The sequence below is a fragment of the Anabrus simplex genome, chromosome 2 (genome assembly GCF_040414725.1).
Source record: "Anabrus simplex isolate iqAnaSimp1 chromosome 2, ASM4041472v1, whole genome shotgun sequence".
Taxonomy (NCBI): Eukaryota; Metazoa; Arthropoda; class Insecta; order Orthoptera; family Tettigoniidae; genus Anabrus; species Anabrus simplex.
This window is the reverse complement of record NC_090266.1, coordinates 979,657,260-979,671,650: the sequence shown is the minus strand read 5'-3', so window position 1 is coordinate 979,671,650 and position 14,391 is coordinate 979,657,260. Positions and strand designations below refer to the sequence as shown.

The 14,391-nt window shown below is 39.1% G+C and overlaps 1 protein-coding gene across 2 annotated transcripts in view; it reads right to left on the bottom strand.

Annotated features, from left to right (window-relative positions):
* Nucleotides 1-14,391, bottom strand: part of Atg1 (serine/threonine-protein kinase unc-51-like protein Atg1) — a 431,394-nt gene that overhangs the window by 403,292 nt on the left and 13,711 nt on the right. For both annotated transcript variants that reach the window (XM_067141810.2, XM_067141811.2), the window contains exon 3: nucleotides 998-1,048. In XM_067141810.2, the coding sequence (XP_066997911.1) occupies nucleotides 998-1,048 (51 nt within the window). The remainder of the gene's footprint in view (nucleotides 1-997; nucleotides 1,049-14,391) is intronic.

Here is a 14,391-nt window from a genome sequence, read left to right as displayed (position 1 = left end):
TTCTTCCATAGGCACGATTAACGGTTTACCTGCTATTTTGTTTTTTACTTTGTTTTATTAATTTTATACTTTTTTAAAGACACTTATTGTACAATCCTGATTGCTTTAGAAATTTTAACTTTTCCCCCCAAAGAATAATAAAAACACAAAACATCACCTTTGAATTTTAAATCAACTAATCATTAAAATAAATAATAACACTTTCTAACACCTCTATTTATTACTAATATTATTTGAGAACTAAGATAATAAAAGGATTAACAGATAAAATAATACACAATTAAATTAAAACAGAACACAATTTTACTAGATTTATTTTTACTGTCTTTACCATGGTTTAATTTGTGCTTTTCTGTTTGGTTTGATTGCTTCAATTTTGTCAAAGGATAGCCATATGACATTTATGTTATTGAAAGAATAACTGATGCTGATTTTGAAGTTATGATGATGTAATTGAATTATTTAACAGTTAGGGAATATTAGGGAAGTTCACTTGTGACATCCCATTAGTTTGCATCAGACTGGATTGTTCAATTCATTTAAATGAATGTAGAGATCATTTTCAATAATCATAATTAAATACGAATTTCCTTTGTAATTAAAATATTTATGTAAAAGAATGTCAACATTCGGCCCTGTAGCATAATTGTTAACACAATTAGCTCCCATCCTCTGAGGCCTGGGTTCAATTCCCGGTACTACTACAGATTTAAGAATGGCAGGAGGGATGATGTGTGGTTAAAATGGTACATGCAGCTAACCGCCACTGGGGGTGTGCCTGAAAAGAGCTGTACTATCTCGGGACGGGAGCATGTGTTTGCGGTTAATGTTAATATCTAACAAAGCCTGCCAAGACTTATTATTTTAAAAATATGAATAATTTACATTCCCTGGCTAAAAGACTTATCACTCTCTTACTACACCCAGACACCCCCGAAGATCGAAGAGATTCTCATGCAGCCAGTGAAAGGATAAGCGTATACAATTACAGACATACCTTGCAATCAAGAAGGGCAACAACATTGTCATGATGGAGTTCAGTTAGTTCCTGCAATAAAAGATAAAAAATGGACAATTAACTACAATTTAAGGATAGTGAATAACAGAAATTAAAGATAATTAGGAACCTATAAACAATAATTTTCTACATAAACAAGATCATAAAGTTACAAGACCCTCAAATAATCAACACATTATTCATGGAGAAATAAGGAACGGAATGTACTCGGATAGCCAATATGTATAATATAATGCCAGTGGTACTACTTTTTTTTAAAGAATAAAACACCATTAACACAATGGCATAAAAAGCTTTAATACAATTGTAGAACAAAATTTTATTTCAAGCCAAACCGAAAACAATATTCTGATATAATATATTCTAAGGATAAACAGCTTCTAAACACTAAAACACAATTACGGCAGCTAGTAAAACTTGCCATCTCATTATCATTAAGTAGCTTTCCAGTAAATACTACAGCACACCGAGACAAACTAGTTAGCGCTCATACTCAATGCCTTCGTCTGGCAGTGAAATCCCAAGCAAGTACGCAGAACGAAATAATACACTGCTCAAAAAATGAATTTGATCACGTCTTCAGATGTTCTACAACGTACGAATGCATAGTGGGATGGGGACTGGACTATTACATCAATTAACACATTACGTTTACAGAAGAGCTAGAGGTCCGCTGTGATTAAGATTATGGGAGGTGTCTGTATCATCTGAAAGGTATGAGCACCCCAGTTCAAAGTGTGTGCTAAGGTTCGCCTGCGTGGAGTATAGTTTTAACAAGCCACAGCTGGTTGTGTGGACCAACAAAAGCAACGGGAGGAAGCAGTTGTTGAATAATTTCTCTCATGCACTTACACCGAACAAGAAGGCCACTCACAGAGGTATATCCAGAATGCAAGGAGTTGTTCAGAATACAATTTGATATCTGTGGAAACGTTTCCAGGAGACTAGAAACGTTGCCAGGCGCCCTGGCACAGGCTGCCCAATGAAAACCACCCCCAGGGAAGGATAGTTTTGGGAATCTGTAAGTTCTCTAAACCGCCAAGTTACAGAACTAGCATTACAGGTGGACATACAGCAGGCTTCTGGAGTATGAGTTAGCAACCAAACATTCAGAAACAGAGCCTGATTTAAAATCCAACGACTTTGTCAAATACCTATGCTGGACAGACAAAATTGTAGCAGGAGACTGCAGTTTGCTAGAGATCATCTGTACTGGCAGCTAGGACGCTGGCATCCTGAATTGTTAACGGCTAAAACTCGCTTTACATTATGATGATCATTTGAGAGTCTGGAGGAGATGTGAAGAGTGATTTCCTCTAACAGCAGTACAATATACCACTACATATAAATGTAGATCTGTTATGGTGTGGGTGGGCGTAAGTATTGATACGAAATTCATTGTTTTGTGTTGCTATTTTGCTTTACATTGCACCGACACAGATACGTCTTATGGGATAGGAAAAGCCTAGGAGTGGGAAGGAAGCAGCCATGGCCTTAATTAAGGTACAGCCCCAGCATTTGCCTGGTGTGAAAATGGAAAACCTCGGAAAACCATCCTCAGGGCTGCCAACAGTGGGGTTCGAACCCACTATCTCCCGATTACTGGATACTGGCCGCACTTAAGCAGCTATCGAGCTCGCTGATACGAAATTCAATCTCCTGATCATTCGCAGTGGATCCTTAGCAACTCAACGGTACATTTATGAGATCTTACTAGTGATGGGCAGTCTGAGACGGGATCTCAAGATTTCTCTAGACTAGAACAAGCACCAGTTTCTCGAGAGAAATGTTGAGAGCGTTGTCCCCGCACTGTGCAGCGAGCAGCTTGTCGTAGGCCTCCATGTAGGAGGAGCTGAATGTTGTCCATGCCGAATATGCAAATAGCCAAGGACAGACCTTCTCCATTCCGAAAACACATGTCAATTATTATTGACAGAGTATAATATAGTTATGAAGCACACACATTCTGGCATTGTATGCAGCAATAAGTACACAAATGAGTAGGATATGTACAGAAACTGACTGCTACTCTAAGTGTACGTCGGTATCACTCAATTTATTAGACCCCACGTTCAATATCCATTTGATCAGTGCTTGTGTTCACCGACATTACAGTGATGTAGGAAATAATTCCTTACAATGTTATAGAGTATTTGTGTCACAATTAGATACTTCGGTATATAACAGTGCAATGTGTAAATGTCTAATTGTACACAACAATTTTTAAGACAATAAAAATGGTCCGTTATTGGACATTATAAATTGCCCAGCTATCTCATTCCTGGTTGCCAGTGTTTCGCCCCCGTATGCTAGGTTGGGCTTGTAAGTTGGTACCTAGCACACCTTCCAATACGCATGGCTAGTGCATACCGTGGAGACCACTGGCAGTGCCAATGCACTTGAGATTTCGTCTCATTACAAAAAATTGATGCCTGCTTGGCCATCAGATGATATAGATGTTGATTCCCATGTTGTTTGAATCATCAGTCCATAGACTGGTTTGATGCAGCTCTCCATGCCACCCTATCATGTGCTAACCTTTTCATTTCTACATAACTATTGCATCCTACATCTGCTCTAACCTGCTTGTCATATTCATACCTTGGTCTACCCCTACCGTTCTTACCACCTACACTTCCTTCAAAAAAAAAAAACTGAACAAGTAGTGGGTGTCTTAAGATGTGTCCTATCATTCTATCTCTTCTTCTCGTCAAATTTAGCCAAATCGATCTCCTCTCACCAATTCGATTCAGTATCTCTTCATTCGTGATTCGATCTATCCATCTCACCTTCAGCATTCTTCTGTAACACCACATTTCAAAAGCTTCTATTCTCTTTCTTTCTGAGCTAGTTATCGTCCATGTTTCACTTCCATACAATGCCACGCTCCACACAAAAGTCTTCAAAAACATCTTTCTAATTCCGATATCAATGTTTGAAGTGAGCAAATTTCTTTTCTTAAGAAAGTTCTTCCTTCCTTGTGCTAGCCTGCACTTTATGTCCTCCTTACTTCTGACATCATTAGTTATTTTACTACCCAAATAACAATATTCATCTATTTCGTTTAAGACTTCATTTCCTAATCTAGTATTTCCTGCATCCCCTGCCTTCGTTCGACTGCACTCCATTACTTTTGTTTTGGACTTATTTTCATCTTGTACTCCTTACCCAAGACTTCATCCATACCATTCAGCAACTTCGAGATCTTCTGCAGTCTCAGATAAAATAACAATATCATCGGCAAATCTCAAGGTTTTGATTTCCTCTCCTTGGACTGTGATTCCCTTTCCAAATTTCTCTTCGATTTCCTTTACTGCCTGTTCTATGTAAATATTGAAAAGGAGAGGGGACAAACTGCAGCCTTGCCTCACTCCTTTCTGGATTGCTGCTTCTTTTTCAAAGCCCTCGATCCTTATCACTGCAGACTCTCTCTGCATGAATGATGTACTGATGATGGCTTCCTCCCAGGTAAAATATTCCGGAGGTAAACTAGTCCCCCATTCGGATCTCCAGGTGGGGACTACATGAGAGGGGGAGATCATCAAGAAGATGGATACCGACATTCTGCGAGTCGGAGCATGTAATGTTAGAAGTTTGAACCGTTATGGTAGATTAGAGAATCTGAAATGGGAGATGGATAGACTAAAGTTAGATATAGTTAGTATAAGTGTAGTACGTTGGCAGGAAGAACAGGATTTTTGGTCAGGCGACTACCGAATTATCAACACAAAATCAAACAGGGGAAATGCAGGAGTTGGTTTAATAATGAATAAGAAAACAGGGCAGCGGGTAAGCTACTATGACCAGCATAGTGAAAGAATTTTTGTCGTCAAGATAGGCACCAAACCAACGTCCACCACAATAGTGCAGATCTATATGCCTACTAGTTCAACAGATGATGAGGAAATCGAAAGAATATATGAAGAGATAGAAGATTTAATACAATATGTAAAAGGTGACGAGAATCTAATTGTGATAGGAGACTGGAATGCAGTGGTAGGCCAAGGAAGAGAAGGTAATACAGTAGGAGAATTCGGATTGGGACAAAGGAACGAAAGAGGAATTCAGCTGGTTGAATTTTGCACTGATCATAATTTTGTCCTTGTCAATACTTGGTTCAAACACCACAAACAACAGCTGTATACATGGACGAAACCTGGAGAATCCAGGGCGATGAAAAAGAAGCAGCAATCCAGAAAGGAGTGAGGCAAGGCTGCAGTTTGTCCCCCCTCCTTTTCAATGTTTACAGAGAACACGCAGTAAAGGAAATCAAAGAGGAATCTGGAAAGGGAATCACAATCCAAGGAGAGGAAATCAAAACCTTGAGGTTTGCCGATGATATTGTAATTTCTTTTCTGAGACTGCAGAAGATCTCTAGAAGCTGCTGAATGGTATGGACGAAGTCTTGGGTAAGGAGTACAAGATGAAAACAAGGAAGTACAAAACAAAAGTAATGGAGTGCAGTCGAATGAAGGCAGGTGATGCAGGAAATATTGGATTAGGAAATGAAGTCTTAAAGGAAGTAGATGAATATTGTTACTTGGTTAGTAAAATAACTAACAATGGCAGAAGTAAGGAGGACATAAAATGCAGACTAGCACAAGCAAGGAAGAGCTTTCTTAAGAAATGAAATTTGCTCTCTTCAAACATTGATATAGGAATTAGAAAGATGTTTTTGAAGACTTTCGTGTAGAGCATGGCATTGTATGGAAGTGAAACATGGACGATAACTAGCTCAGAAAGAAACAGAATAGAAGCTTTTGAAACATGGTGTTACAGAAAAATGCTAAAGGTGAGATGGATAGTTTGAATCACGAATTAAGAGAAACTGAATCGAAATGGTGAGAGGAGATCGATTTGGCAAAATTCGACGAGAAGAAGCGATAGAATGATAGGACACATCTTAAGACACCCAGGACTTGTTCAGTTCGTTTTTGAAGGAAGTGTAGGTGGTAAGAACAGTAGGGGTAGACCAAGGTATGAATATGACAAGCAAATTAGAGCAGATGTAGGATGCAATAGTTATGTAGAAATAAAAAGATTGGCACAGGATAGGGTGGCATGGAGAATTGTATCAAACCAGTCTATGGACTGATGACTCAAACAACAAAAGGACAGTTCTAGAGAAAAATTTTAACAAACCAACGAGTCATGCGCGTCTCAATGCAAGACACATACGAAGTTTTTAAACAAAAATACCCACATCACACAATCCATCGGTCTTCTTATTTTTTGGACTTTGACCAAAGTACATTTCAGTGCACTACTAGGAACACATGATATTCATAATGTGGAGCCATTCAAAAATATATAGTTCAGGCAAGAAAATATTATTCCAAAACTACTACCACAGTCTCTACATCCAGACTACAAGATCGAAGCAGATTACAAAAATCCACCCCAGTCATACGGCTTTTGACGTGGGTGACTTCCTACTTGGAAAATACAGTGGAAAGAAACATTCAAAATATTATGTTTGTACCATAACTAAAAGTAATGGTGATATTTATTTTGTAACCAATTTTCGCAAATGCAACGACGAAGCTGAACTGTTTTATGAACCACCGACGAAAGAAGAGTGCTTTTTAAATGTTAGTGAAATCGAAAGAAATTACCGGTGACTCGTTTTACTCAGGGTAAATGGTATTTTGATGAGTCTATACCAGAAGCAGAACGATTTTTTTTCATTTTATTATATTTTTTTTCTGACCAAGCTTTCATTCAATGTGTAGGCTCCTTAAGGCGACACTCTGAAGATAAAAATAGATATTTTGGTCATTTCGGTGAAATTCTTTTTATGACAAATTGAAAGGATTGAGTTTTTTTTTCTTGTCACGAGGTTATTCCGGTGAATTCAAACAATTTATCACTGTAATAATACTTTGTTTGCCAACTGTAATTTTACATTTAAATCGTATTTTTCTCCCATAACATTCTGCCAAATTTAACAAAATTTGTATGGTATACGAAGGCCTTACAGGAACCCTGAAAAGTGACAGCTAACGGGGCTCTGGTGAAGACCTGAACGGGAGCAACGGCGGAGAAGGAGTCCTTTGGTACAGCGAAGTTGGCAGCCCTTCTTCTTAGGGATAAACAAAGAAGAAACACTGCCTTGTGGTAAAGAGGGATCTTTAAAGGCGAAGGGAGATAACCCCTACAGAAAAATCCTGCGGTCTCGCGCAGACAGGAGGCAGCCTCCACTGGACTTAAGGTGCTGTGGGCTAATAACTTGCACACTGAATTAAATTCCTTACAGAAACCAGACAAAATTTATGCCGGCCAGATGTTATGGAGATGACATTTGCAATGAAATAAGACACGAATCGGATTCTGGAATGTGAAATCTATGTATGAAACTGGCAGACTGAGAGAAGTAAAGGCAGAAATGAAAAGGTATAAACTGGAGATACTTGAGTTGAGTGAAACAAGATGGACAGGTTATGGAGAGGTGAGGACAGAAGAGGGTGGTGTCTTCATTTACTCTGGAAGAGAAGAAAATGATCAGCATTCAAGTGGAGTGGGTGTCTTACTCACAAAGAAAGCAAAAAATAGCATAATGGAATGGGCCCCTGTATCACACAGGATAATTAATGTATGAATAAGAACCAAAGTTAGACCTGTGACCATAGTATAGTGTTATGCGCTAACAGAGGTAGCAGAAGAGGAAGAAAAGGTGGAGTTTTATGATAGGCTGACATCAACACTGGCAGGGTAAAGAAGGACATTGTGGTGTTGATGGGAGATCTACATGCGAAAATCAGTAGTGAAAATGAAGGAAGAGAAATCATCATGGGTAGACACGGAATAGGAGAAGAAAATAATGGCCAGAGATTCATAGACCTATGCAGTAATTCTGGATTGGTTATAGGTGGATCATTGTTTCCACATAAGAACTGGCACAAGATCTTGTGGGTGTCACCTGATCTCCAGACAGAAAACCAAATTGATCAGATGGCAAGAAGTAAAAGATGGAAACGTTCACTCCTGGATGTGAGGAATAAACGTGGAGCAGATGTAGGCAGCGACCATCACCTTATGATTGCTGATATTAGATTGAAGGTGGCAGCACCAGTAAAACAGACAGCAGTACGAATGAAACGTTTCAACTCCAGAAAATTGGGGAATTTAAGATACATTTGAAGAACATGTTTGAAGCCCTCGCCGAGCAGCCAGATGAAGAGGTAAATACTAAATGGAACAAGGTCACGGAACTCTTTCATGACACATGTAATGAGACAGTGGGCTACAGAGAACCAGGGAGGAAAGAATGGATATCGGATAACACTTGGGAATCAATCCAAAAGCGAAGAGAGTGCAAGGCACTAGTCAACTCCAGTAGAACAAGATATCAGAAAGCAGTAGCAATGGAAAAATGAAGCGAGGCCAACAAGGAGGTTAAGAAGAAAGTGAGGAGAGATAAACAAGTGTTTACAGACCAACTGGCAACACAAGTACAAGAAGCAGCAAGAGTCAGCAACAGCGAAGAAGTACAGAGTGTTTCAAAAAGATATACACATTACAAAGTATTATTTTGTCCAAACTATCGATCGCTGTGCCCCGGATCGGCTATTGGAGAAACAAATACATAGCCTAGTTTATATTAATAGCCACTAGATGTCAGTTGTCTTCTGTTTTGCTTGGTAACCATCATATGTTTAAAATGGCTACTCCGCAGCAGAAATCATTTTGTGTTCTCGAGTTTTCAAAGTGCAATTCCGTGATTACAGTGCAAAGACGTTTCAGGCTGAGGTACCAAACTGATCCTCCAAATGGGTGGAACATTCGCAGATGGTTATCGACAGTTTGTAGATACAGAATGTGTATGTAAAGGAGAGTCCTGGCCAGCCTCGTGTTCCTGAAGAAAATGTTGCACGAATTGAAACTACTTTCCAACGTAGTCCTTCAAAATCAACTCCTCGTGCCAATCAGGAGTTACAACTGCCTAAAAAACAATTTGGCGTGTTTTGAGACGTTGGTTGGTTATGAAGCCGTACAAGTTACAGCCGTTCAAGCTCTGCATCCTGATGACAAACACATACGTGTGGCATTTTGTGACGAGATTCTTGATGCTATTGACAATGATAACACCTTCGCACACGCATCGTGTTCAGTGATGAAGCGACTTCCCATGTTAGTGGCAGGGAGAACAAACACAATGTTCAAATATGGGGCCTACAGAACCCACATGCAGTCATTGAACATGTACAAGATTTGCCCAAAGTCAATGTGTTCTGTGCGATATCCCGATCATCTGTTTACGGCCCATTCTTGTTTGATGGAAACACTGTTAACAGTCAGCAGTATCTCGCTATGTTACAAAACGGGTTGTTTCCGAATTGCACAAAGACAACTTCATTTTTTAACAAGACGGGGTACCCCTCACTGGAGTCGCCAAGTGCGCGAATATCTGAATGAAACTCTACCGAACCGTTGGATTGGTCATCGAGGATCTGGCGACTTAGCATGTCTCAGCTGGGCTCCACGGTCACCGGATTTGACACCCTGCGACTTCTTCCTGTGGGGTTTCGTTAAAGACAACGTTTATGTACCACCACTCCCACAGAACCTGGAAGAGTTGAAGAACCGGACCCGTACTGTCATAACATCAGTGACGAAGGACATACTTGCCTGAGTATGGGAGGAATTTGAGTATCGATGTGATATTGTTCGTGTCGCTGATGGAGGACATCTTGAACATCTGTAATCTGAGCTTGAGAGGTTCGTAAATGTGTGTAAAGTTTCATATTCGTATGTCTTACACATTAATAAATATATGCATTTGAAAAACGTATATTCTTTTTGAAACACTCTGTATATGCCATTACGAGAAAGCTTTCGAGGAGGAACTTTTCAGGGCAGAAACCAGCCTGAGATGCAAACGGAGTAGCCTTGACATCTCAGACACAACAATTGGAAAGATGGAGACATCACTTCATGGATGTACTCAATAATCTTGGTGAGGAATCAAGAACTGAAGAAGTTGAAACCATTTTGGAGGACGCTATTTGCTTTACGTCGCACCGCCACAGATAGGTCTTATGGCGACGATGGCACAGGAAAGGCCTAGGAATGGGAAGGAAGCGGCCATGGCCTTAATTAAGGTAAAGCCCCAGCATTTGCCTGGTGTGAAAATGGGAAACCATGGAAAACCATCTTCAGGGCTGCCTACAGTGGGGTTTGAACCCACTATCTCCCGGATTATGGAGGATCCAGACATCTCAGAAGAACCACCAACACGACAAGAGATTGCACAAGCAGTGAAACAAATGAAGAGTGGCAAAGCACCAGGTATAGATAACATTATCCCAGAAGCCCTAAAGGCAGATCCAGATTTAACAGTGGAAATCATGGAGCCACTTCAAACACTAATATGGAACGAAGAACACCTTCCTGAGGAGAGGAAGAAGGGTGACCTCTCAGATTGCAATAACTGGAGGGGAATAATGTTTCTCTCATATGGGGGAGAAGTGATGTCAAGAGTCATACTGAACAGAATAAGCATAGCTGTGACTACGTCAAGAACAGGCAGGTTTCAGAGAAGGTCGATCTACTGTGGATCAGATTAACACACTAAGGTTAATCTATTTATTTTTTATATTTTTTTTGCTATGGGCTTTACGTCGCACCGACACGGATAGGTCTTATGGCGACGATGGGATAGGAAAGGCCTAGGAGTTGGAAGGAAGCGGCCGTGGCCTTAATTAAGGTACAGCCCCAGCATTTGCCTGGTGTAAAAATCGGAAACCACGGAAAACCATTCCCAGGGCTGCCGATAGTGGGATTCGAACCTACTATCTCCCGGATGCAAGCTTCACAGCCGCGCGCCTCTCGGCCAACTCGCCCGGTCTAAGGTTAATCATTGAACAATTTGCTGAGTATCAGACACCTCTGTATATACTTTTCATTGATTTTGAAAAGGCCTTTGACTCTGTCAACCGGAGGAAAAAGAACATAAAGGGAATCTGTCTGAACCTTTTGCTGTAAAATCTGGAGTAAGACAAGGATGTCTACTGTCGCCAATCTTGTTTATCATGACAATGGTTTGTCTGCGGAGAGAGGCAACGAATAGAAAGCACAGCAATCATTAGCAATTGGAAGAACTGGATTATGCGGATGATCTCTGTCTTCTTGCAGAATGTTTTCGGGATATGGAAATCAAACTGAATGACTTAAAAATAGAAGCTAAAAAAGTAGGCTTAAAGATTAATAACAAAAAGACTAAGGAAATGTGCATAAACCATCATAAGAATTGCAGCTTGACTATAGATGGAATGGATATAGAAAGGGTAGAGGAATTTTGCCACTTAGGAAGCATGATAAGCCAGGATGGAGGTGTTTTAGAGATGTGGTGAGTCATATAAATAAAGACAAAGGAGCTTTTGCACAGTTACGACCAATATGGAGATCCCCTTACATTCGAATAAAAACGAAGCTAAGGATATTCAACTCAAATGTTAAATATGTGGTACTGTATGGAAGTGAGACCTGGAAAGTGACCAAAGACATTACCACAAGGTTACAGACTTTTATAAATCAGTGTCTGAGGTATATTATGAGAATATGGTGGCCAAAGACCATTTCAAACAAAGACCTATGGGAGGCCACAAGTCAAAGTCCCATACAGGAACAGATAATGAGAAGAAAATGGAGATGGATTGGGCACACCCTGAGAAGACCACAAGAAAGTATCACAAGGCAGGCACTGAGTTGGAATCCACAAGGCAGTCGCAGGCAAAGCAGACCAGGGATAACCTGGAAGAGAACCATAGACCAGGAGATTGCTGGAGTTGACAAGACATGGAGGGAGGTGAAAGCATTGGCGGCAGATAGAACAAGCTGGAGAAATTTCGTCGAGGACCTATGTTCCACCTGGAATTAAAGGAAATATGTCAGTCAAGTCATATGTATCACAGCTATATTAAGAAACCTGCATATGGAGTTTTTGATTGCAGAATTTTTTCAAGTAGTAGGGATTTTTTAGTCCAAAATTTTTAGTGTAATTTTTACGTTCTAAAATTTTGGACTAAAAAATCCTAAAATATCCTTAAATAAATTATGTACAGAAAAATCGATACATAGTGCTTCTAAGAGAAGTATTATCTAAATCATTACGAATTTACATTAACATGTTAATTAAATTTCATGAAAAAAATTGAATTAAAAATTTCAAAAAAATATTTTGGAAAACTGTTAGTTGTATATGAAAGAAACATTTGTGATATCTCTACTTTTATGTACGTGACATTCCCACAAAGTTTCATGAAAATCCATGCATTAGGTAAAAATATCTTTTTATCTCCAGAGCATCGCCTTAAGCGTTGAATGTTCAGTTGTTCTTAAATATTTTAGTTCATTTTACATTCACCGTTATTAGTGTTAAATGTGCAACATTTAAAAAAAAACACTTTATTAAGTAGGCCACATGTCAATACCAGTATCTGAAGTTATATACATTATTATTATTATTATTATTATTATTATTATTATTATTATTAGGAGGAGGAATGAAGCCTGTAGTTTTACATGACCAATAATCTCAGTATCATAAGCCACGGAACCTCATTTTTTAGGTGAAATCCGAACCATTGTACATGATTTTCACCTCGAAAATCACACAAGCATTAATCGGGACTCTAACTCAGCCAGTCTTGATGGTTCCAAGCAGCTTGAACGCTGCGCCATCACACCCCTTCTTTATTATTACTTACTATGATATTAAATATATGATTTATCATTCAGTGATCATATTTGATGCAGAGTTTAAGATTTATTAACCCCTCATGATATGTCGCCATAGCACCGATTTGAGTGTGTAATCCCAAATCACAAAATGTACCTTTGTCCTTGTAAACAATATCTTGACATTATCAATAAAAGTTGCCACAATTCACAGAATTCAGAAGAAACGTAAAGGTACGTAAATTCAAAAGTCCATTCCATGTAAACACCGACTGCCAGTACCGTACCGGGGGGCATGAACGGGGCGGCCATACCGGGCGTCGTAAGGGGGGGCGCAAAATCCAAAGCCACATTTTTTTTGTTTAAGAAAAAAAAAATTTTTTTCAGGAAAAATATACGGTTTCATTGGTCAAATTTTCTTTATTACTTTTTTAAATACTGCAGTAATATTATTTAGAAATGAAATGAACGTTTTGTTTTAAACTATTTATAGACAATATGAAATAGTTTGTGGGCGCCGAGCACACAGGAAAAGTTTACGGTGTAGGGGCGAACAGAGCGCCTGAGCTGGAATCAGAGCAGTGATGGAGAGGGGATGCGTGATTGATGACTGTGCCGGACGGCACGGGGTGGGAGCATCAAATCACAACAGAACTGACGATTGCTAGTTTGCTAGTCATGAAGTGTATTCCTTAACCTTAATCCTTAGTTGAAGGGTCAGGGGAAAAAAGCAGGAGAGTCAATATTTGTGCAACTTGAGAAAAAGCAACTTTTGTGCTTGACTTCCCTAGCTCTTTCCCCTAACAGCAAAACTTTGAGTGCTAATTTCTCCTGACTCGCCTGCTTTTTTTCCATTTCCGACCTCTCAAGAGGTGCGCATGATCACTCTGAAGCGGACTGTAACAATATCTCAATTTCGATGAAAAAGTTACTTACTTGGTTTTCCCCCGACCCTTCAGTTTACATTGTTCATTAAATTCGTGGAATTGAGTGCGTTCATTTCGCAGTCATTGTGTAACAATGAATTGTGAATATACAGTGTGTTTACACGTTTAGTTGAAAAGTACCAGTAATTCCTGTTCATGCACAACTACAAAACTGGTGTCATTAGCACTAGCAAAAAATAGGTAAAATTCTCTAAAACAATTTAAAACTGAAAAAAGTTAGTGTTTCCTCTGTAATTCGTTTGCTATTGGCTGAAGCAATTTTAACGCAAAATCATTATTGATCAACACCAAGAATCATAAGTGATAATAGTAAAAATAATATAATAGTAATAGGTAATTTGATTGAATGTATTTCAGTTTCCATTATGAAATGACGCAAGGCAAGTGTGTCTCAAAGTAGACAACTGAAACAACAACGTACTAAAGCACTTGAGAGTTCAAAATCATTTATGACAGCTTTTATAAAAGGATCACTGAACTCTGAAAACAATGAAACTCAGAAAGAATGTGAATTTGAGAGTATCAACAGCAACTTAAGCCTCGAGATTAATGAATCAAATATTACAGCAGTTAATAAATTGGCTAAATATGATATCTTGATGGTAACTGTCTTGAAGCAGACGATTCAAATCTCCCAATCCAACTCTTGGAATCAAGTGCAATTGGTGCATGACCTTCATCGAGTTCAAATAACAAAAATGAGCCAATGGAAACTTTGATTCAACATGACAATGACAATTTTGATAA